Source organism: Crocodylus porosus, unplaced genomic scaffold, assembly GCF_001723895.1.
Source record: "Crocodylus porosus isolate Cpor-Errol unplaced genomic scaffold, CroPor_comp1, whole genome shotgun sequence".
Taxonomy (NCBI): domain Eukaryota; kingdom Metazoa; phylum Chordata; order Crocodylia; family Crocodylidae; genus Crocodylus; species Crocodylus porosus.
This window is the reverse complement of record NW_017728943.1, coordinates 125231546-125257339: the sequence shown is the minus strand read 5'-3', so window position 1 is coordinate 125257339 and position 25794 is coordinate 125231546. Positions and strand designations below refer to the sequence as shown.

The following is a 25794-nucleotide window of genomic DNA, read 5'->3' as shown; positions in this document are numbered from 1 at the left end:
AACATGTTTTGCATTTAATTCTTAGCTGATTTATTAAACAAATGAAGTATTATATTTAATTAATAAGCCAAACTGAGTTGATTGTTTCAGGTCATTATGTCCTACAATTATGTCTTATATTTTAAAACTAATAGATCTTATCTTCTCAGACCTTACTTCTGTTCATATATTGGAAGAGGAAAGATGAGCTTTCCTGCTTTTTAAGTTCCTAACTCATTTCTCAACTTTGAATGGACTAGTCATTGAAATAAACTAGTTGAATAATGTGCAATGAGGAATATAAAATCTCTGCCCCTGCAGAGGGGGCTACTGCAGTCAATTGAGTGTTTTAGGACTTGAACAAACTTCTTCCATGTGCTTCATCAGTGACTTCCACCAGTTCAGTGGTTAGACTTTCTTTAATACCTCATCAACAAATACATTCTGCTTGAATATTATTATTATTTAAATTATTTTAAAAGATTATAGAATGTTTGGGCCTTAAATCAGATGGTCTCCATTCCAAATTTATTTTAAATAGTCTTACTTTTAAAAAAAGAATTTAAATTTAATTTAAAACAAAAGTCATTTAAATAAGTCAATTTATTTAAACTGATAATCACATTTTTCATGTTTTTATAGCTTTTTTATCCATCCTGAGTAGCTGAACTCAGATCCTCAGTCTGTAGAAGTCACACTCGTATTTAGGCTTCTGACTCCCAGTGAATAACTGAATGGAGGTAAAGTTAAATAGGAGGTAGCCATCTGCTTACATCTGAGCATCTGGGTCTAGGTTCCCAAACATAGATCTGCTTTGTAGTGTAATACGCCTTTTAAACTACTGGCAATTTGAGAAAAACCTGCATTGTCTGTCCTGTGCACTGGGGACTTACTGGACCATCCTTGTCTGGAAACTTCTGTAAGTTGATCGCATTTCATTTCAGGTAACCACCTTTTCTCAGAGGACATCAATTGATAAACTTGCCAAAAGCTAACTAGTATCTGTGCCTGAAAAGCAATCTGTGCATGTCTATACTGAGGACAGCACAAGATGCTTCATTAATTGATTTAATTTCTGCAGAGCTGGGGTAGATGATCCTTTCCTTTAGCAGCTGGTTTAATAAAAGGTCCAGTTCTTGATTTAACCAAGGCAACCATTGGACTGACCTCTCTCCTCTGGCTTTTCCCTTCTATTGTGTGGGGGAATTATCCAAATCTGCGGTCACAACCTTATTTCTTAAAATAAGTGGTGGTTATTCATTTTTCTCTAGGTCACTCCTGATGCCTTTGTTCTCTGCACCAAAGCAAAAATAATGACAAAAAAGGGAAGCTAAAGAGAGTTTTGAGGTAGTGCACAAGTGTTGTAATGCCTAGATTTGCACACAAAAATGCTTGTTGCCATAGAAGAGGAAATAAAAGCTTTTTGCATATATCCTTCCTCTTCTTGAGACCCCTGAGTTTCTAGAGAAAGAAGTAGGAGAAGAGGGAGATAACTCCTGGGTTGATTAGCAAAGGTAGCCCTCCATTTAAGAGATGACAAAGTTGTTGGAAGTATGATATGAGTAAGGACATAAAAATCCATAATGCCATAAGTTTAGGCTGGAGATAAAGAACAAAAAAGTAAACAGTATAAATAGACTAAAACCAGGTAAGTTTCCAGGCGCCTTTAAATGACTATAGGTGACCATTAGGCTCAGTTTAACTATCCATAGACCCCTGTGTTGGTGGAATCCTGATTCTGAGATAGAATAATAGAAAAGTAGGGCTTGAAAGGACCTCAGGACATCATCTAATCCACCTCCCAAGGAAGAGTGGAGATAGGAGGGTGCATGGCCCATCACTCACAGAGATGAAGCAATATGACTGTCTAATACATGTGTGCGTGTTGTACCTACTAATGTTATAGATAAAGTAAGAGAGTGGGGTGCAAGGCAAGAAGATCCAGGAATGGCCAATTGATACATGGAGTATGTGGCTGTAATGTTTTTATCAGAGTGTAAGGGCAGATATTGTGATGCCAACGTAGCTATTGTTAGCAGTACTCTAAGTTTGCACTTTGCTCCTATATTTTGCCCAACATTATGCTTGTCACTGACAGGCAAGCAATGCACTTGTGATATTGATGCAATCCTTACTGTTGCATAAAACGCTTTTCAAAAAGGTCAGAAAGTTTACCTTGGGGCTGTAAAAGTGCTGGGCTGGTCTGATGGAGTAGATAAAGCTTTCCATCTGTCTAGCAGCTAGATATTGACTAGCAACCACGTGATGTAGAATTTTATGTAGACTACAAAGTCCACATTGATTAAGGAATTATTGATTTTTGACACCACTGTCTGCATCTGCAATTATAGCTAAAGTACATTTATGAGGGAGCGAGCAATGCCCTGCCAAATAACATTCTGTTTAGTTTAGCTTCAGTTCTGTCTGAAGAATAGAAATATGTCAGAGAAGGTACCCAAATAAAGTTGTCTTTTCCAGGAAGACTGCCATGGCACAGCATAGTGGGCTACCTCTTGGTGAACATTTCACCCATAGTCAGTTTGGGTAACCGTGGCTGAAGAAATCTCCCATTTCATAGGTTTAAACACTGAACTTTGGGGTCTTCTGCTTTCATTGGTGGGGATAAGAACCCAGGAGATTTTGCCTGAGGGGGAAATGGTGGTCTCTAAATTTCTAATACCAGCTCTGTTTCCAGCCACCAAGCCAGACAGTACTAGTGAGGGCCACAATGAACCACAGAAGACAGCACAGCTCGGAACAGGGAGATAAGTGCAACTGAGAGAGTGTCCTGCGTTCAGTTGAGCCATACTTCTCTGGGCTGTTGCTTTGTTATAAAGTACGAGATGAGGGACACTCGTCTGATTCCCGAGAGGATAAGCTGAACCAAGTAGCTATTGCTCTCCAGCTTGTCATTGATTGTACCTGGCATATGTCTGTGTCAGTTGGCTTCTGTTCACTTTGTTTATAGAAAGTACAGATAAGTATCCAGAAACACCGGCATCCTATGCTCCACCACCACCTAAGTCTAAACCTAAAGCTAAAAAAGCACCGATACCACCAAAAAATGTCACTGCTGCTTCCACCACCACAAGCCGTAAGAATAATGAAGCATCTCATGTTAAAAAAAAAGTCAAGGCACCTACTAAACAGCCCCCTGCCCCACCTCCCAAGCCAACGAGCCACAGTGCAAATCGAGAAGCTGGTGAGTACTGCACAGGCAGTGCCGGGTGCATGTGCATGGGGATGCTTGGCTTTGATTGTTCCTTGCTTGAATGGTAATGTATTAATAGACATGTCCCTGTTGGGTGACCTGGCACTCCACTGGGCTTATGGGTTTTTTTGTATAAAAGCTCCCCCTAAAGAGGACTCATCACTTTGCTGTCTAATAAATGTATATGCAAGGTCATATGGTGATGGTGCAACTACAAGCCAAGGACACAGGGAGGTGTTGGGGAGATTTTGGAGATGACCTGGAAGGCCAAATTCATGTGGGTTGCTCTAAGATAAAATTAGTCTTGGAAATAAAATTTCTTATGGAAATAACTACAATTCCATCAAATTTGAAAGGAGACTATGAGCTCTGAGGTTTTAAAACCATAAAAACCTTCAAGCAGTCTTTCTTCTAGCCAGTAGGATAAATTTTAGCTCATTGGAAAAGACCAATTATTCCTTCAGTTGACTGATGGTTTGTTAAGATACGGAATACCTTGGCTATGGAAAATACGTGCTGCCAACTAAGTGGCAAATAACTGCAATATAACAATGACATTACATGAGATAATATAAGCAGTCAAGCCTAGGACTCGAATATCCTTTGAATTTAAATGGTCATAAATTATAGAATGACATAAATTTAAACTATTGGAATATAACTAAAGCACAAGTGACTTTATAACTGATTCACTTGTAGATGCAGTATTCTGACTCCTACAGTACTTGCATTTTCTGTCCTCTTGAAAGCTCACAATGCATTGTCTCCATTTCTTCTCTCCAAATACATCCCCGTTCATTCCTTGCAAATGTTGGCAGATTTTTAGAGCATGAAACCTATCTGAAGGTACTACTAAGCTGCTCAAGTTTTAATAATGACTGTGTGATAAAAACATCCCATTCACAAACTTTACATTAGCTGTCCTTGCTACATCAATTGATTGCAGGGACAAACATTGTGATAACCCAGAACGCATTACTTGTACTCCTCATCAAGGTGGAAAACTAAGTTCCTTCTTGGTGAGGGAACACTGACAAGGTAAAGCCCACAGGGGATTTAAGTAAAGATGGGGATTAAAACATCAAATATTTCACTAATTTGCTTAAGACAAGTGCTATTCCTTGGGTCAGCTTCAGCCTTCAGTAACATTTCTGCAGCTCCATAAAAATACTGGGATTGATTTGGGTATAAGTGAGATAAATTTGGTATATTAATACATACTGTGCCAATCATTTATATGGACATTAGGCACTCAGTGTTATTTTAAGATTTGGTGGATATATTAGGTGATCTGGTTTTTATAGTTCTGGATTTAAAAATGTTTAGCACAAAATAGTCAAGGTAAGGCACCAGGTATGGCAATACATAAGCTACCAAAGGAGTTGGTTGAAAGTAACATTTTACATTACAAACATCTGAAAATGGGGGAAATAGTTTTCTTCTAAACTTCCCATGCAAAAACTCTGTTTCATAAAAATGGAAGTGTTGCTAAGGTGCTTTATGAGACATGTAGTTTCAGTGCCTACATTCCCATTGTCCTCAATAGGCTAGGCTGCCATGATAAGGAAGTACACTGTGGAAATCCCTGCCCATCATGTTATGACAGAATGTATCATCCAGCTAGGGAGCCCAGCCTATAAAGGGGATTGAGGACGTATAGCAATAGAACAATAGTTCTCATGTGGTGTCAAAGCAAAGCATTTATAAATGGTAATATTTCAGGTTCTGTATGTAGTGCGTTGCTTTTTACACAAAACAACATTTTCCACAGGAAGAAGGGACTTGTTGTGGGTGAAAAAATAATGAAAACACAATTTTCCAAAGGAGAAAGTTTTGACATAAAACTTTTCAGCTGGCACTGACAACAACAATAATTGATCTTTCTGACCAAGGGGGAGGAGATCTCTTCAGAAGATATTTTGTCATGTTTTCCAGCTTCATTTCAAGGCCAAAGAGGTTTTGATAATTACATCTTTTTAATGGAGACAACTTCAGAAGTTCACCTGGTGATAATCATAGATTGATGTACATTATGTCGGGGTTCTTCACTTCAAGCCTGAGGCTAGTTGATGTTAAGTCTGTACATTAGTGCTTTGTTAGATAAAGGCCAATGTGCTCAACACATTAAAGGACTGAGTCCTTTGTAAGCAGCCTTCATCTTCACCTTCACAGAAACTGTTCTGCTAAAAATAAATGCAAGATGGAGCTATCCTGTTCTTAGTGTGGCTCCCACTGCTTGTCTCAAACGTGTTTCTTCAATTGACTCATAAGTTAGTTGCCTATAAGACAGTGCTTACTTGCAATACCAGCTTTTCAGGGAAGTTCATATTAATGCATTTTATAGTTGACTTAGAAAGACAGCAAGTGATTTGCCCACGGTGATAAAATGAAACTCTAGAGATTTTTTCAGCTGCATAGAAGAACACATTGCTTTCTAGGTGCCAGTATCCCAAATAACAGATTAGAGGAAAAAATAGCATAATATGCTTGATTATTATTTTCCTGTTTAAGATCTGAAGCAAACTATGTATGAGAGTTATTTTTAGATCATGAGCTTATTTCATGGTAATAAATTTGGTCAATAGCTGTATTTTTGTTCCCAGCATAATCTGCTCCTTTTAAAAACACTTAAAAGTAGAGTATGTCTTAAAGTGGATTTTTATTGGAACTGAATAAATAAAACTGAAGCTTTATTGGAAGCCAGTAGTTATTTATGCTTCTACCTGCATAAGTAACTTTTAAGACAGATTCCTCAGCTGCTCAGGTACTTTGAAATTTTTCTCTGATATAGTTATTTCTATAGTAAGAACAATAAATGCATCTTTTTAAAAACAGCTGGATTTTTCAGGTTATGACTAGGCACATTTTAGCAGTTGGTACAGAATAGCGAAGTCAGGAGCTCAACTCTGATATTGATCTCCTCCATGACCTTTGGGCAAGTGCTCCTGTATTCCCATCTCTAAAGCTGGTGCACATGCTTTGTCACCGCATAGTAGGGGTCCTTCCATATGTACTAAGTTCAGTTATTTAATTAGTAAAAATATCACTGCAAAATTCATTTCTTGTGCTCTAAAGTGAAATGCTGCATTGTTGTGGTGGTAAAATATCTGTCCTTTTTCATTTTAGCTAGTTCCTCTCATGGAAAAAAAATACAAGCCTCCAAGTTGTCTTCTTCCCCAGCTCCTTCATCTACATCATCTCATCCTAAAGCCTCAAAGGAGACAATATCCAGTAAAACAGGCACATCAGGGACTGCTAAGGGCAAGAAAAAACCCACAAAACAGTCAGGCCCACGAACAGGACCAGATGGGGCAGTTTCGTCCACCTCAAATGTAGCAGTCAACAATTTAGAAACAAAAGTGGAAAACTCTGTGCCCAAACAACTTTCATTTATCATTTCAGAAGCTGAAGATACTGACCAGCAGATCAAGCTAATTGTCCCTCCTCCTCCTACCACTGCTCCTCCTCCTCCCCCATCTCTTCCTACTCTAGCCAGTCAGTCCACAGTCTCCTCCGATATGCAAGATATACCAGTTAGTCCCAGCACAGGCCTTTCTGTCCCTGGTTCAGATGCTAACCATCTTCTCCAGACTGAATGTGAAACAGAGAATGAGAATGTAAGCAGGACAGCACTAGACAACAGCCTTCATGTTAGTGAAGATGCACAAAGGTAAGACTTTACTGCCTTTTTAAGTACTCTGGTAAACATTAATTGTTAAGGGTAGTGAAACTATTCAGATAACCTAAGGAACACTCCCAGTCCAGAACCTGAACCTTTGCTTACCAATCAAACCAAACTTTATAGATCCAAAATATAGATCCAAAAATGTATTTACTAAGTTTTTCATTTTTATTCATCTTTAGTTGCCTGTAGACTTCCACATTTCTGTCTTGGCTAAATGCTAATGTAGCAAAATGCATGAAAGAAAAACATTCCTGTAAAACTCCACTGTAAACTAAATAACATTTGTAATAACAATAATTTCTTCTTTTCTCCCTGTCTGAAAAAAATAAACAGTACTTCATGAATTAGATTTTCTGAGACTCCATGAAGCTAGTTAAATTGCCATTCGGCACCCAGAAACTGCACTGGTTGGGCATCACTACTAAACCCTAAGGCAACTAGAGACAGGGTGATTTCAAGGTATCTCTTCCAGAGGCAGAACTGATTAGAAGTCTTAATAAAGAAACTTTTTCTCATAAGCTTTTTGAGCTATGGTATCACTTAATGCTTTTCACCTTCACTTCAATGCACTTCATGAATGTTAATTCCTACAAAACTGCTGTGAAACAGAGACAAAGTATTCACATTCTAGTTTTAGAAATGGCAAAATTGAGGTGTAGAGAGGTGGTTCAAAGCATCCCAGCTGGAATGATAAATCAAGAATTTCTTGCTCTCAGTCCTGAGAGTAAACCAGTAATTGATTGCTCATTATGACCCACTGCATTCTCCATACCTCCTTGATAATGATCTCCTGCAATTCCTTTGTGACCTATTCATGGAGAAAATTACTATTGAACTAAGATCTTTTAACCACATTTAAAGAGACTCCAGGCTGCTTCTGGTTTGTTGTAAGCAGCAGTAAAGGTAATGGACGAACACTTGATTAAATGATAGGCCAGGTAGTGGCTGACCTCATATCAGTATGCAAGTGGGAGAGAAGGCACAGGAAGCTTCACTTCCTCCATGCCCTTTGCATCTTGCACAGGGGACGGCCACACCATGGCTAATGAGCCCGTGAGGACTTCCAGTACAATGAAATGTCTCAAAGGCACCAGCAAGCACAGTGTGTCCTTTGCCAGCATCTCTGCTCCATTCCCTCATGATGTTTAATGTTCTCCAAAATGTCATTTGTTATAACCTGACTGCTTAGTTGCTTCCTGACTCAACATAAGCACTTGGTTGACAACAAAACAGCAAGTAGATCTTTTATTCATGTCCCACGATGATATGAGAAGAGTCATGTGAAAGTGAATTACAAAAGTTTTAAAATACATTTTTGGTTCAAATCACACTCTACAAAATCTCAGTTCAATATCTGAATCTACATGCAAACCACAATTTATAGTAGTTGGACCTAATTGATAAACTTTTGGCATCTCTCAGCCTGGTAAATTATACAAATATCAGGTGTTATAAAGTGTGAGCAGAGAATTGTAATTATATTTTAAAACACTGGCCCACCCCAACACCTGTTAGAGTACATAGTCCAACCCACCTCCCTATCCCCTTTTACTTCCCTCTCTTGTTAGTTGTTAGCACATATCATAAATTATTGTTGCTGCAGGGCTGGGATTAAATCATAAAATGGTTTGTTTACATAAGCACTGCAGCATCCCTCTTTGTGAAGAGTTACAGGCTGGAATAATCTAGCCTGAATTGTCATGCTTGCTTGTACAGGCTGCCTCCCTCTGCTGTGCCCTTTTGTTTGGGTTAATGTTACAGTATCTTTATTATGAATTTGCAGTTCAGTTACCCAAGAAGACCAAAAAGAGGAGACTCCTAACCTAGCAAGTGCTGAACCACCAGAAGAGCCCTCTGAGAACGTTGCCCCTCCAGAAAGTGATAGCAGCAAAGAGAACCACACCAGTGACTCCGATTCCGATGGGCCAATACTCTACACTGATGATGACGATGACGATGATGACAATGCAAGTGCAGAAAGTAAGAATAGTTGAAGTAGGGATGCATAGGGGAGAGGAAATCTCTTTATCAGAATGACAAAAGAAAATCCATCAGTCAGCAGACAGCTTATGTCAACTGTTTTTTAAAGCAATGAATTCTGCCTCGGCTTTGGACTTCTCTTAGCAAAGAGGGACAGTCTCTATGTGCATGTGTGTATTAAAGTTTTGAAATCTGAGGAAGCTTGCCTCGGGATAATGAGAGAGCTGATCATATCTCCATAGTCAGCTTGACTAGTCTGAATGTAGAGAAAAGGCAGGTGAATGAGCATTTCAGCCTTTTGGTTGCTGGTTTTAGACAAGACAGACCACATGAAAAGTGTTTCCCACAGGGATACTGTGTAGGCCAGCGGGGTTGGAATGAGATTGAAGTCCTTTACCACCCTGTCTTTGGTATAGATATGTTTCAGGTTTGTATTAACTGAAACCTGATCCATTCTTGGAGCAGTACATCTTGTGTGAAGTGATTCTGTGGTAGTCTTAGTCTCATACTTGCCTTAGAGGTGCTTACGTCATAAAATGTGGCTGTCAAGTAACTTATCTAGCTCCCTTTGGCAGAGAATCTAAATATGGAAACTGAATGAGCCAATATCCACTTGTTCCTAACTTTGGTTGTTTCTCTAGTTGGTTGAAGCATATTGGTAGGAAGCTTACACCACCATTTTCATTTGTCACCCATTTTGTGATGAACCTATGACTTCAGTCCACAGGGCTTTCCATCTAGAATACTTTAGAGCAACTAAATGTACTTTCTTCTTTGCAAATGCAGAATTCTCTAAATTTTGCAAATTCTCTTTGATTTTAATGTTTTCAAAGTGCTATGAAGATGAAAAGCCAAGTGTTAGGTAGCATTAAGTTTAAAAAATGAGAAGGGGGAGTGAGGGAAAGGTGACAATCATACTGAAGGGTCTGAGGCTAAGGCAAAGCATTTGCTGAGCATGGAGTTTGAAAGCAAATAAAACAACCTGTAATATATCAGATTTCAGATTTTTATCAAATCACTTCACAGATGACAGGCAATGCTTGTATATTTGCTCACTGCCCTCTAAGATCTTGGCTGTTAGTTTATTCTTTTGTACTTCAGCCTTCTATCATCATGAGCTGTGCTGAAACTATTTTTCTTCTGATGTTAATTAAAATTCCTCTCCTGCATGTGGGGAAAGAGGCTGCTAGGGGGATGTATGAAAATCCTTGCTGAGAGTTTGCATCTGTAACCTGAGCATGAATGAACTAAGCCTGCCCTCCTCCTTTTTCCCTCAGGCTCTTTGGCAAGTAAAATCCGTCGTAGGGATACTCTTGCTATCAAACTTGGCAACAGACCATCTAAGAAAGAATTGGAAGACAAAAACATCTTGCAACGTACATCTGAAGAGGAGAGGCAGGAAATCAGACATCAGATTGGAACGAAGCTAGTAAGGTATCAGTTGCAATTTGAATGTGGGTTTGCAAGGTGGGGAGAGAATCGAGAACATTGCCTTACAACCTAAAGAGGGCCACAATATTTGGTGCAGGTTACTTTAGGTCAAGCTGGCTGGAAAACAAGCTTTTCATTTTGCAAAAAAATTCAAGGTTTCAGCATTGGCTTGCTTTCTTACGTGGAGCAAATGTAAACCTTTAGAAAATGTTCATGAAAAAAACAGAAAAAGAAAGCCGAGAATAGCTGATAGCAAAGTGGCTAAGGTGCTAGGTTCTAGTCCCTGCTCCAGATCAGCATTAGGGTGGACTCGTGGGCAGTGAGTCAAGCAGACATGCTAGAGTAGAGGCCACTGAGATCAAGCGGGATATCAGTCTGAGTCCAAAGTAAGAAGCCAGAGGTCATGACAAACTCTTGGTCATGTCACAGAGTCAAAGCCAGAGGAGGGATCACTCAGAAGCAAGCAAGACAGGAACATAGCAATCAAGGAAGGGACCTAGCAGCACAGTAGCAGGAGCAGTGACAGGCAGATACTGGCAAGGATCCAGGCAGGAGGAAGGTACAGGTTCAGGCTGGAACTTAGGTCAGGGTCAAGGCTAGGCAGGGTTCAAGTGGGATCTCTAGGTAGGAACAAGACAGGTCAGGAGATGCAGCCAGGCAGTCTGTTTGCTCAGACAACTCTCTGCTGGCTGGTCTGAGTTTATATAGGTCAGTGTGGATGGGGCCGCCTCCTGAGGGCTCTGGGGATGACTCAGCCAGGGCCCTGATCAGCTCCAGCTAGGCCTGGATTCATTACATTCAGGCATTTGAACCAGGCTTTCTAGCCACTGAATTATGAACTCACTCTCTCTTTGCCCCAGTGCATATTAAATTATTTATTAACTAAAAGAGAATGACTTTTTAGCATTGATTTAGCAGCCTGCTCCAAATCTGAGTTTCCAGCATTCTGGATGAGTTTCCTAAGTATTTGCCATTGGTTGCTGGGGGTGGACGTTTCTCTTCCTTCCTAGGCTTAAGCAGGTTTAATCAAAAACAATGCGATTTTGCGCACACACACAAAAAAGGAGGTAGCAGTGTTGACAAATTGTCATTTTCCAATTCCAGAACATTTTGTAAGAACAAAATAAGAGTTGGTGAGGAATTGGTTTTTCCAGCTCTGTGAACACTTGGTGTGTGTACTCAAGAGCCAGTGAAATAATTTGATTTCATTCGTTAAGTGAAAATGTGGAATTCAAGAGTCTCTTTTCTTAACAATGGAGTTATCTACATTGCCTTCATAGTTTAAACTGAGCAAGTTGTTCTTTGCTTCCTGTCCTGCACTTCCTTCTTGTTCCTGGTACTGCATAACAGCTGGCATGTTCTGCTCCAGAGGTGGCTGCATTTTGGTGACGGGTAATGAATATCTGATTAACCTGGTGAACTGCACCACCTTACCTGATTCCTGCCCCACAGTGAAGCCAATGGAATTCTGTGTGTTTGTGGACTCCTCTGCTTCCATACCCAGAAAGTCCATCTTGCAATGCTCAGCTCCTCGGCCTCAGCTGTCCAGCTTTCCTCCAAAGCAGTTTGCCTCACTGCAATTCAGCTAAGGTTTGCCAGTGATGAAGGGCCAGTCTGAGTTTCGTTAGACAGGGGAGATACCTCTGGGTCTTCTAACTTCTACAGCTACCCAAAATCAAATTCCGGGTTGAAATTTCTCCTGTTGCTCTTCAGCTCAGAAGTAAATACGTTTAATAAACATAATGGCAATACCAGCCATGTTCTGCAGTGTACAAGTCTGAAAATTAAATCCTCTCTCACCATAAAAAATGCTTAGGTACATTTTTACATACAAGTAACTCGTCTTGATTTAAATCAGACTTTGCATGTATATAGCAGTCAGTAAGAAATGGGAAATCCTTGCATTTAAAAAAAATAAAATAGGCAGAAGTTCTTTTAAAAATGTATTAAAATATTCCTACTATCACACAGTATATTCCACAACAATATAGGTGCTTTATATACAGTCCTTTGTACATGCTGGGCACATCTACACATACATTAATGCACCGTAGTTACTGCGCACTAAGTTTAGTTACCTATAATAACCATCACTTTTGCACACTAGTGTCAGCATCCACCTTGTCAGTGATGCTAATGCTCAGTAGACTAATTCTACTGTGCATTAGTGCATTAACACAGCTTTTGCTGTGATACATTAATGCACAGTAGAATTAGTCTACTGAACATTTAGCACCTTGTGTAGATGTCCCCACTGTATCCCAAAATGGAGTCTTTAAAAGTTTGCCCACACTTCTATGACTGAAGTCACATGCTTATTATTTGTGTGGCCATGTGCCCAGTTATTCATCTTGTTAGATATGTGCCTGTTCTGTACCCATTTTTATGCATACAGGCATGGTAATTGTGTATGCAGATAATCTGGGTGATTGCACACCTCGTTCTCAGTGAAAAAAAATAGTGTTAATGGTTCCATTTAGAAGATTAATTATAGGAACTGTGTTACAAACTTAAGTTTTTATTTTCAATGTTTGATTGATAGATTTTTTATTTCTAACTGGTCATTTAATTTGTTCTCACAGGAGACTTAGCCAGCGGCCCACAACTGAAGAGCTAGAGCAAAGAAACATTCTAAAGCGTAAGTATTCTATGCAGATTACGGTTACTTATTCAGCACATAAGCACAACATCTGCTGGATTTATTAGGAAACCTGTCTGGAGAAAAATGATGCTGATGAAAGTATCTTGACAACAAACCCATCCATAAGCCTGTGATGGTCATACTGTAAACAGGCTGCATTCAGCAGGCTAAAACATACTGTCGGTCATACCCACAGCAAGCTGCATGAATATGGCTGAGGGTAGAATCTACCACTAAAGTTATTAAAAATCAGTCATGCACCTAAGCGTGACTTAAAGGTATTTTTGAATTATTTAATTAATCCCCGCTAACTTTTATGAGAAAAAAGGAAAATCTTATGGACCCTCTAAGTCAGGGCAGAAATGGGTGCATGTATTATAAACAGTGATAGAAGGGTGAAGTGTCCTGAAGGAAGGATAAGGTATGCTTCAATTCTTTGAAAATGTCTGAGAAATGACAAGAAATTACTTCCTTTCTAAAATTGCAATAATGCTTGTGGGTTCCTTTTGTAGTGAAAAGAGTAGGAAGATTTCCACACAGCTAGATGCTAGGCTAGCCATGCTTACTTTTATATCTGCTTCACTCATGCATATATTTGTGCCTTTTTCCATAGTGCCTCCACTCCCAAAACACCCTCACTAAACCAATTCACAAGGTTTCTACTACATCTCTGAAATCCTTCCTTGAGATACTTACCTTCCATTTCTGCAAGAAATTTGACCAATAATCTTAAAAAGGTGGAGGGACAGCTGAATATTATTGATTGTTATTATTATTATTTCATTTTTAAAAAGTAATTTGATTAGGTATATCAGACACATTTTGATTGCATGTTGGTCTTCCATTTTATTTCTGTCGCTTGTGTACTTTGGAGCAGGAAGCCTGTTTTACTTTCTAAATGCTTGCATCCCATGTGTGCTTCCTAATACTATTAATGAATTATGGTAATAAATATCGGAAAGATAGTACCCTTGGAAACCCTATCACATTTTGCAACCAAACAAAAAATCATCTAGACCCGATGTGTGGCAATCTTCTTACCTTCACATGGATGACACAGTATGTGTAGTGCTACAAACACACAGTCAGCTTTTTCATACCTTGATTTTATCTTGGCACACTTAAATGCAGCATGCTGATAGAAGAGAGGACAAAAAAGAAGCATGGATTACACATCCAGTGAAATCTGAGTGATATTGGCAACATCAGGTGACCCAGCCAACAAACTGGAAAAAAATGTTATTGGCTTTCAGAAAAACCATTAAAGCTGATAAAATACCACTGCTGTCATCCAGCTTCTCAAAAGATAACTTTGCACCATTGTTTAAACTGTAACTTCTGGTTATCTGCTATGTGCTGTGGTACACGGGAGAGGGTTCAACAAGCTACTGGCCAAGACATTATCTCAACAGATGTTCAGCATGCAAAATTCCAAATTTATATATTACGTTGTCAGACGTAATAAAGACAAATATTAAGTGTGTATATATTTACGTGATAAGTAGTCTGCAAATGCTGAACCACATGGGAAAGATGATTCTAAAACACAGCAAGACACAAACAATACCAACTGACTTTGGGAATTTCAGTCGCACATCTCATCTCCAAGTAGCTCTGCACAGCTAATCTACCAACATGCAAAATTGCATAGTCAAGTTAAAAACCACATGTAGCACTTTTTTTTTCTTTTTTTCCTGTTATTGTTGAAAATAATAGCAAAGATACAGCTGCAGTGACTATACATCCTGTTTTCCAGACAGTCCCATTTTAAACACCCGTCTCAGGCATCCGTTGTTTAAGGCAAATGAACACTTTTGTCCCATTTTCAGGGAGACATCCAGGAATAGAAATTTATGCAGTCATCCTAAATGTAGCTAATAGAGACTAATAAAAAGAATTCTTTTCTGTTTCAGTTGGTTTACTTTGTACCTTTGACAGCACTTTGTTATGTAGTAACTCTCACGATTTCCCCTATGTAACCAGTCATTTTCTCTTGGTGTTTGTTTGGGCCTTTCTCAAAGCAGCAGGGGAAAAGAAAATAATGTGGAACATTCAATTATATGACTACAAATATGTGCAGAAAAATATAATATTGTATGAGTGACATCAGGCTGATCAGTAGGCCAGATCAGGCCCACAGATCAACCCTGTACACCAGAACGAATGTGTGTCCATGCCACATGTGGCTCTCACTTTTACTAATTTTTTAAAATATAATGTATTTAAATTGAAGGTGATCATTTAAAAAACACTTAGTGAGCATGTAAATGGACTTGGGCACCGAAGTATGATTCTGATCCACTCTGCTTGAGTCTATAAAAACAGTTGAGGCACAAGATGGATGGTGCTGCCTTCTCCTTGTTGCCTTTTTTGTGATTCAGTCTTAAGGGTAAAATGACAATGTAGTACAAATGGATGCATTAATGGACTTTCAGAATTTGAGCAGGATGGACTAGAATTGCATTTCGGGACCAAGTCCCTTTGGATGCCTAATTGATGGAATAAAATCCTGCCCCAGATGTTATGTTCAGTTTTTAATTGAACTCCTTACTCATTATCAATGCAGATTTCCCTGTGTTCTTTCAGTGCTTAAACTAAATGCATTGTGTAGTCCACCCACTTCCTGAGGACACTTCTGAATTTTTTTTTTTTTAAAGTCCTGTGTTGTTGTATGCAGTACTTAAGAGTGAGTCAGAAATTCATTCATAAATCTTTCTTCCTGCTGACTTTTTAAATATAGTGTGGTTGGTAGTATAATGTTTTTTCATGTAAACTAAGCAGCACTACAACTAGGAGAATTTTTTTATTTATTTTTTGACACAAGTTTGGGATAGATGAACAGGTGAAAGGATAATTTGAAATGAACCAAGTATTTGCCTCAAATTTAAATGGAACTCAAACCCTTTTGTCATATGAAAAAAATAATTCTAAGCTAAAGTAGGAAATTCACAGGAATTTGGCTCTACGGTGATAGTTTGAAGTATAGGAACTCCGGATACAGAGCATGGTTATGTGGGATTCAAGCCTGATTTCTAAATCAGAGAGATGTGCATGAGTTGGTAAAAACATCTGGACCTTTGTATGCTTTCACACAAGCATCAAGACATTATGACAATTTAATCAGTGACCTGCATGAATTATTATAAGGCCAGATCTAAGCTGTTGTTTGTGCCAGATCTAAGCTGAACCAAGGCCTGGCCAGAATTTGGGTACCTAATTCACAAAAAGTGACCCACACCAAACCCACTTCAGCAGCTGTAAAATTGCTTAGTTCCTAGACTCATTAGATACCTCCATTTTGGCCTAAAAATTCCCTAAGCACCTGGATTTTGGCTTCTGAGTATGCTGAGAGGGTTCCAGATAGAGTAGGTAGGTATCTAGCTCCCTAAATGCCAGTGAAATCCAAACTGGAGCTAGAAGACACCTCTTATTCAACTCAGGCCCTGGTCTATAAAGTGGTCACAGCTCCTGGGATGGTGTATGCATTTCACATTAGACAGCCATTGGTTAAAAAACAGAAATAACTCTGGCAGCAAGGACCAGAATGAAGAACTCCCTCCTCCCACGGGACTGTCCTCATCACTAAGCTCTTACTTGCTACTTCTCTCTTTGGCTCCACAACCTTATACTCATAGCTGGCTGTGGCCCAGGATGAGCAGAAAGTGTGGTAGGTGCCTCTCCACCCCAACTGTTCTGCAACCTGGTTCTTAGGTCGCTCTCCCAAGAAAGGAGAGATGTGGACCTTCCTTAGACTAAAGTGGGCCTAAAACCTAGGTCTCCCACTTCTTAACCATGTGCGATAATCACTGAAGCATTTGGCAGAAGATACAGCACCATTACCATTGCTCTAGCTCTTGTGCTTTGTGAATTCAGTGCTGCTCTCTGTAGGTGTTAGTTGCCTTCTCTCCGAGTTCTCTGGGTCCTGAGATGATGATAGTCCCTTAAGAGCAGCCCTGAGCCAAGCACCCAACTTCAGAGAAAAGACAGGAGATCTGACAAACCCCTGTGCCTACCTTTTCCTATTGGCTCACTCTAGGCACCTCCGTGCTCAAAGTTTGGGCACTCACCCTTCAGAGGTGCCTATCTTTGTTCATTTACTGTACAGGGAACCTAGCTGGATAGATACTGCCTAGTTGGATCATCTGCCTGAGGCAAGGCATCTCATTCTGCAGGCGTTGCTATACTTGAGTGGAAGTATCTGTGGGTATAATTTGCATCTGGCCCCTAGATAAAGATTCCTGTTTTTTTAACACAAACCGGTTCCTTGTACACTGGTTCTGATCCCATGTCGATATACTCCCTTCGATCAATTACAGTATTGCATTACTGCAAGAAAGCATTTTCATCTCTCCCAAGGACTCTAGTTTACAGTGATTGTGTCTTTTTTTCTGTAGCTGTAAAAAGTAGTGAGCCTTTTTGGACTGTGTACCTGTCCTCTTGCCAAGAGGGGCTTTTTAGAAACACGATGTAGCTCTTTGGTGTTAGTTAAGGAATATTAATGGTTATCTTTCTATGTAAAACCAGAAAACAGAAACTGCCTTTGCTTTCCACAGCATTCCAAACCCCTAGTGCTTTGTTTGTCTTTTCTTTTTCATTTCCCTTGCAAGCTTACAAAGTAATCTAAACATAGCTAATTCCCACAGGGACACAGTGGAAAGTTCAGTTTTACGCTCCTAGATTACTTTATAGTTGAAAACAGAACAGTTATTATGTGGAAAGATTTGTCTCTTCTCTTTCTTACTTTCTGTTATCAATTAAATGTCCTCTAACATAGGAGATGACAGGGTCTGATATGCCAAAATGTGCAGCAGCAGTAATGCTGGTAATGTTTTCTGCTTCAAGGTCACTGTAAGTGATACCAGCTTAAAATTCTGGGACCAAAATCTGGCTTGGTCTCTACATTCATGCATGCCCCAGAAACTGCAGCCAGAAAAGGAAGGAAACCATAGTTTGTGCAATCACATTCCAGCTTCCCTTTAAACCTCAGGAGAACATTCCACAAGGCTTCCATAGGTGGAGCTGTGGAAGGACATTTCAGGAGTTGGAGATGGAGTTACTTTATGTTTGTTTTATCCACCTAATACAGATGATATCTGCCCCTAGGACAGAAGAGAGTCTAATTAGACATTCCCATTTAAGCCTCTTTTGTATTATGAGCAAGGGCAATGTTGCCTGGGCAAGAAAGCTTTTATGCTTGCAGCCAGGATTTGGCTCAATGGGTGAGTGTTTAAAAAAGGCCTGTTTGAATAAGAATGCCAAGTTCTTCCACTGGGATTCATGTTTCTAAAGCACTTAGGTGCTTTTGAAAAAAAATACATCCAATTAAAGAAAGAAAAAATAAAATGCATCCTATTAAAGAAAACACAGTAGCTGCTTGTTGCTGTGAATTTTTGAGGACAGTGTGTGTACAGCACTTATACATAACTAATGTTTGGTATTCTTTGTAGGTTTGAAATGGGTATCTTAGCAATGGAATTGGGGTGTCAAAGGCCATAAACCAGTGGACCAACTCAACAGCCAATGCCTTGATATTAGCCAATGCCCTGATAGCTGCCACAAGAGTTCAGTCCCTTTTCGTCACAGCTTCGGTTTTATTCTGAAAAATAAAACAGTTTAACACAAGTTCAGTGCATAAACTCTGTCTTTTCCCCTGATCCAGGGTCTCCTGCAGTAACCATCTTATTCCTTATTTGTCTAATTGCTCTGCCTGAGAGTTAGTCTCTGACCCTTTTTGGTGAAGTTTTTCTTTTGACAGATCAGCTTCCAAATGCTCTAGTCCATTTCCTTCAAGAGCTGCATTAAGCTAGCTGCCTAAGAACTAACAAGAAACTCTTGCCCTCATATTTTCAGCCTCTTGTCTGAATGAAGGCTTCCATTTTATCCCAGCAGGCTTGGTTCTGAATCTAAGGATATGTGCAGACGTTACACGCAGCTGGACCTAACCAGGGTCATAGGTACAGTACACATATGCACAGTTCAGCACTTAGATCAACCCAAACCTAATTAGGTTGATCTAAGTGCTGAATTCTACATGTGTGTTTGGGGAGTTCAGATCAGGCAAAAAATAGCCTGTCTGACCTAACTTTGTGCACCTAAGGAGGTGCACTGTGTAGGTTGGGCTAACCTGTGCCTGATAAACCAAATGTACGTACACTTTTGGAGCACAGCCCTGAGGCTGGGCCCCAGTCCAGGGGCTAAACTTTTCCTATACCTCCCCACCCCTCCAACCTTGCCAGGCTATTTTTACCCCTCTAACCCCCCAACCCTGAACAGACAGCCACCCCTGTGGACCCATGAGCCTCCACCTTCTTCCCCCCAAATCCTGCCAAAAAACCCTGGGCCCGCCAATCCCCCATGTGGACCCACTGACTCTTCTCCCCGCACCCTGCCCACTGATCCCACCTGTGCCTCTGGCCACCCTGACTTACTTAGATCATGTTCCTGGCATGGTTTCTGGCACCAGCGAAGATGCGCACAAGCAGGGACCCATTCTATGGTCACACAGCTTAAAAGTAATCACATGATCATAGATCAGGTCCCACAAACATGTGCACATGTTATCAACCTTCTGCCATGTGACCTTTATTTCTTTCATCTGCTGAGATTCAACAAACCAAAATACGTTTAACAGGCCAACTTGAACTGTGCCAAGTACCAAGTAATTTTATTCCCCCAAATTATAATGGTCTACTGAAACAAAAATCAGATAGGTTGAATTATTAATAACTGTTTCTTGTAATATAATGTCAGGGATGTGATCCCACTATTTCTCATATAAGAGTTCTTACTACTCCCTTATGAGATGCAGTGATTTAGACAAGAAATCGCAAAGTTATGAATAATAAATCATTTATTCTACAAAGAAAATAACAGAAACAGGCAACAAAAAAGTGTGTGTTCAGTCACAGTCTCTTTATAAAGTACTTCCAACAGAGATCATGTCAGGGACAACCTCCTGTAGGCAAGCTGAGTCCAAAGTAAATGAATCCCCAAATAATTAGGTCTTGCTTAATTAAATATTATGGTTATTGACTACAAAGAAATACTATACTAAAGGGTAGGTCAGTCCCAGGTGGGATTATTACAAATACCCTAAAATGGTATTTTTTTAATCAGTTACTTAAAGGAGTCATGCGAACACTACTCACTCAAAACTCAATGTCTTTATGTACTCCACAACTTTCTTAAAGAATAGTGAAAATTAAAAATGTTTAGATTTGCACTAAATTCCACAATATTTCTAGCTTTGCCAGTTTACATCTCCTCTTCAGGAGTATGTTGTCCAGGGGTTGGGTTTCAGAAGAGAGCCTATGAATAAACATTATGTTATTTTAATGATTCAAGAATAAAAATAATTTCAATGTTAACCCTGTATAGTGCTTTTGTGCGACTGAAGTTGGAGGTTTGGTGCCAGAACTTTTATAAAAAACCAGTGCTGAAGCTGATTAATTTTGTTCCCGATTTCCTCCAATGCTCTTTCTTGTGTTGTTGAATTGTTACCTTCCCTTCTTTCCCCTCTACGTGTTTCTTATACATCAGCTTATGCGTCATTAAAGGACATTTACAAGTTTTTGACAGTGATCTGCCTACAGTGATTCATGTAGCTCCAAAGACAGAAGTACAGTTTTTAACAATGTTATTGTGCTTAGCACTCAATCAAGTTACAAACTCCTTTCTGACCAACCTGCATGGTAACATACTTTGTCTGGTCCTAGTGGATGGGGACTAATCACACAAGAGTCAAGAATCAAACCCATGTATTTTTAATCTTGTTCATACATAATTTTGTCGTGTGCATGGTAGATAAACTTTAGAACTAATGTTGTTCCTGAACCACAACTCTCAATTCAAAATTGTGACTTTGGGGAAATTAGGATATAAAGCTGAACTTTTCCATTCAACCCACCTCTTCTTCTAATGAGATCATTTAGCCCTAGTGAAATGTGACTTTAAACTTTCACATAAGCAGTGAAGCTGTAGAAATAATGCAAATAAATGTCTGCAAACAGTCATCAATCAAAAAAAAAGGCTTTACTGTACTTATATTGCTTTTTAGGTTTGTTTTCTACAGACATTCAGACAATCAAGTGTGACAGGCACAAAGTTTGTGGAAAGCAAATTTCAGACAGAAGTGCAAATATATTCAGAAATTATGCATTTGCATGTGCAGTTATTTGCCTCCTCCAAACAGGGCACAGAAAAAATACATTGCAATCCACCTGGTCAATCACAGTTAATAAAAAGAGCTTGAATACTGAAAATCAAGTGACAACAGAGAGCAAGAAATGACCAAGCCATGGAATAAAAAAAATTAAAATAATTCAGTGAACAATTTCCAATAGCAAACAATTTTGAAAAATTTGTGCTCTTCTTCTGGATATGTCACCCAGAAACATCCTTCCCCCTCATATATTTTCTGGACCATTGTGGCTATATCACTGCAGCACACTCCGCTTCTCATTATTCTATAAGTAGAAAAGAGAGGCTGGGTTGCTTAGATGAGTTATTCACTGCAAACTATTTTCTTAGCCCTAGTAGACACAGTTATACTCTGATTCTAGTATAAAGTAACTGGAACCCTGGGAAAAGGCAGTAGTCTCCTGGCAGGTAAGTGAATCAGTTATGCATGTACTTTCACAGGGTGGAAATTCTCTGCTATATTGCTAGCATAAGACAGTAACTATAAAAGACAACTGAGCTGGGGAGGAGAGAGAATAGGTTGAAGTAAGAGCCCAAAAATAAAATATGAATAAGCATAAGCCAATATTCTAAGCTTTAAAGCTTTCTGTCTAGAGAAATATACTGTGCACACGTATGTTAAATATTCATCCCTTTTTTCTCTCTTCTACAAACAGAGAAGAATGAAGAAGAGGAACAGGAAGCTAGGAGGGAATTGAAGCGCAGACTCAGTAGAAAGGTGACAAAATGTTTCATGTATATTGTGCTCATTTTTATAATAAAGGATGAGAATTTTTCTTTACCCACTTCTAGTGACAAACTTCCTTGTCCCATCCCCCAGCCTCCAAAATGTGAAATCTGTTTAAGAGATAATGGGCCAAATTCTTCTGCAGTGTGACTCCAGTCTGTCCAATTTTCCATATATTACAATATTCCAAAAGGCAATCAACGTCTGAATCATGGAAATAAATATTGAACCAAATTATGGTTACCTTTTGTGTAGGGAAAAAGCATCAAGTGTCTTCCTTAATACCATCACCCTCCTGTACCAGGCAGGAGCAACCATATGTTTTGTCCCAGCACTTTCCTTAACTAAGGGATTTTCCAAAGAGGCATGTAAGAGGTGCAGGGCCCATAGAGCCACCACAGGTCTCCTATACACCAGCTAGGCTAGAAACATATGCTTCATTTTCCTAAAACCTCTCCTTTGAAAGGAAAGGAAGAAGTTTTCTGATACTTCTGGGAGATGGTGAGTAATATTTTCAAAACTATTCCTGACTAATCTAATTCTGCTCCCACTGAAGTCAATGGTACATCAGTAAAACCCACACTGACTTCATTGGGAGTTGTACATTGAGTACTGTTGGAAATCCCACCTGCTGTGCTTCAGCAATACCCTGTATCTCTCAGCATCTCTCCCTTAATGGCACAATCTTCACTCACAGAGGATACATTAAATCACTAGCATTAATTGCCAAGATCAGAGTGAATATTATCACATAAAACAGTGGAATATAAAACTCTGTCAACAAGCCATGTACAATCTCTTATTTATTATTCATAGCAGAAAGTAGGATCACAGTATACAAAATGTTTATCATCGTGTCCTAGACAGTAATTTATCTATGTTACAGTTTTGGATTTTAATCTAAGTTCTTGGGTGTCTCTTTTAGCCTAAATAATGGGCAAAGGGGACTGGACTTGATAATCAAATTGATCCTTTCCAGTTCTCTGTTCCTTTGAGAAACTTTTAAAGCCTTAAAAAGTAAGTCTACACATATTTGCAATATGAGGGTCAGTCAGAAAGTAATGCCTTCTATTTTTTTCCTCAGTCAGTGTTATTAAAAATAATAATAAACTTGCACAGAAAATGTGTACATTATCATTGATCACACAGATATTTTTCAGCCTAGTTTCCTTCTGTATCAATGGCCTTTTTCTACTAGTGAATAAGGCCATGTATTCCGATGTTTCATAATTTCATAGATGTTAGGGGCTGGAAGGGACCTTACAGATCATCAGATCCAGCCCCCCTGCACTTGGGCAGGAAAGACTGCTGGGGTCAGATTGCTGGGGTCAGCAAGTTGAAAATCAAGACGCTTTTTGAAGATCGCCAGGGTGGATGACTGTACCATTGCTGGGGGAAGCCTGTTCCAAACCCTTGGCACTCAACTTGTAAAGAAGTTTTTTCTTATGTCTGGTCTGAAGCAATCTTCAATCAGTTTGTGCCCATTGTGTTTCTTGTCCTCCCCTGGGGGCCTTTGTGAATAGATGCTCCTGCAGGCCCTGATGTACACCCATGATATACTTACAGGTTGTCACCAAGTCCCCTCTGAGTCTTCTCTTCTCTAGGCTGAACTGTCCCAAGTCTTTCAGCCTCTCCCTGTATGGCCTAGTATCTAGGTCTCTAATCATGCATGGCCCTCCTTTGGACTCTCTCAAGCTTCTCCACATCCTTCTTGAAGTGTGCTGCCCAGAACTGGACACAGTATTCCAGCTGTGGTCTCGCCAAGGCCAAGTAGAGTGGGAGGATGACATCTTTAGCCTTGCTTGAGATGCCTTAGTAGATGCATGCCAGTGTTTGATTAGCTCTGTCAGCTACAGCATCGCATAGGTGGCTCATGTTCATTTTGTGGTCTATCACAAAACCCAGGCCCCATTCAGTTGTGATGTGAAAGTACTTGCCTTTGTTGTGCAGCCACTCTTGCTCAACACGCTATCATTTCACTTTCACCCCAAAGTAGTCACTGTCATAGTCCAGCCTTCATCCTCAAAGCTGTACAGAGGATGGGGCAGCACAGTCAATACCAGTGGTCAGATTGCCTCTGCTTCTGTGATGTGCAACATAGTGTGTGGGAGAGCACTGCTGTACAGAAGTACCTCAGACACATCTATGCTGCAATGGGATTTTTAAATAATGCTTCAGTTTCTTCAGTTTTGGCATAGACCTCTGAGTTCACTGTGGCCCCTTAGGCAAGAAGTCAACAAGAAGAACCTTCTATGGTCATGGCTTCCTATATCGACAACCGTTGACCCTCTGGATCATGGCATACATGTAAGAGGTCTAGTAAGGGGCCTGATGAATCTGCTTATAGCTGAGAAGCCTAATTCAAGAGTGACACAGCTTGTTACAAGTTTCACAGATCCATAGGTTGTCTGATTTGGAGTCCAAGTTTACGGCACGTTGCTTCCCTTTTTTTCTCATTTTGCTTCCATCCTCTACATGAAAGCTGCTTCATGTTGAGCTGCACCCAGGGCCAGATGTTCCCTCCAGATTGGACAGGATTCTGTGCACTCATTCCAGCCTTCTACACTGAAGTTGAATGACTTCACATCACTTTTACACAAGTCATGGTACCACCTTAGAGGGTCACCTTGCTTTCTAGAGCCATCTCAAATCTCACTATACAAAATATTCTTGGGGATACGGTTTTCTCCCATTTTTCTGACATGCTTAAGGCATCGCAACCTTCTCTTCTTGATAGTGGTTTTTAAGGGTGTATTGACACTTGCATTTACTCCAGTTTAAAGTTATTGCACAGTAAGTGGGAATAGGCTGGTGTCTACACGTGCAGGCATTAAAGCGCATTAATGCTGTGTGTGGACTGACTCGGAACTAAAGTTAGTTCCAAGACAGTCCACACACATAGTGTTACTATGCAGTAGGCATCTACACATGTGTTACTGCACAGTAACTAAGTGCGCCCTAAATGTGTCAGTTCTGCACGCTCCAGTATTTCTGTATTTGGTATCTTGTCTTCCCACTTTATTTTCAGGACCTTGCAGAAGCATCTCATGTGGAAGCTGACTTACTGCTTAGCAGATAAACAATAGAAGGTATTACTTTGACTAACCCTTGTATATTTGTCTGGAATAGGAATTGGCAGCCTACAGCCCACTGGCCATATCTGGCCTGAGGAGGCATAGGAACCAGCCTGCGGATATGGGGCTTTGGCTGTGGACACTTTCCCCATGCTGCTGGGGAGAGAAGTGGCAGCAGCAGTAACCAAGTACTAGCACCCACCCAATCACCCTTGACCTGTGGTAGATCATTCTGGCCCACAGTCAGAAAAGTTTGCCTACCCTTGATCTAGGGTATCTATACACACACCCATTTAAGTATATGTTTCTGCACACTTCTGCACATACAGATATCACCTAGAATTAATAAGATATGTGATTATGAAGCAGCAGGCACACAAGTCCCCAAACTCAGAATTTTGCCTATATTGCCTGTACACAAATGCACAACAGGCAGGTGAGAGCTCTTTTCAGTTCTCCGTTACATGAATAGAAACCCAGATTTCAGTTATGGTTTAGAAATCCAGGAATCGCCACAGCAGATCAGACATAAGATCAGTCTAGGCTAGTATTCTCTCTCTGACAGGGGCCAGTGCTTTGAAAGGGAGCCGCAATAAAGCTTGAAGAGACAAAAGTCTACCTGTCTTATAGGCCTCTTCCACTTTTCCGATACTTGAAGATTATCTGAGAGTGTAAAGCACCAGGTTTAATATCTGTTCCAAAATCCTTGTTCTGGCATTAAAGATGATGATGCTTAAGTAGCAGCATGGGCAGTTTAGGTTGGATATTAGGAAAAACTTTCTCACTAGGACACTGGTAAAACACTGCAACAGGTTATCTAGAGAGGTAGTGAAATCTCCATCCTTGGAGGTTCATAGATTCATAGAT

The 25794-nt window shown here is 39.9% G+C and overlaps 1 protein-coding gene across 4 annotated transcripts in view; it reads left to right on the top strand.

Moving 5' to 3' along the window:
- Positions 1-25794, top strand: part of PHACTR2 (phosphatase and actin regulator 2) — a 237490-nt gene that overhangs the window by 195143 nt on the left and 16553 nt on the right. For 3 of the 4 annotated variants that reach the window (XM_019550143.1, XM_019550146.1, XM_019550144.1), the window contains exons 5-10: positions 2948-3181; positions 6317-6860; positions 8659-8855; positions 10133-10289; positions 12869-12924; positions 21783-21844. In XM_019550143.1, the coding sequence (XP_019405688.1) occupies positions 2948-3181; positions 6317-6860; positions 8659-8855; positions 10133-10289; positions 12869-12924; positions 21783-21844 (1250 nt within the window). The remainder of the gene's footprint in view (positions 1-2947; positions 3182-6316; positions 6861-8658; positions 8856-10132; positions 10290-12868; positions 12925-21782; positions 21845-25794) is intronic. The other variant, XM_019550147.1, reaches the window with a different exon arrangement.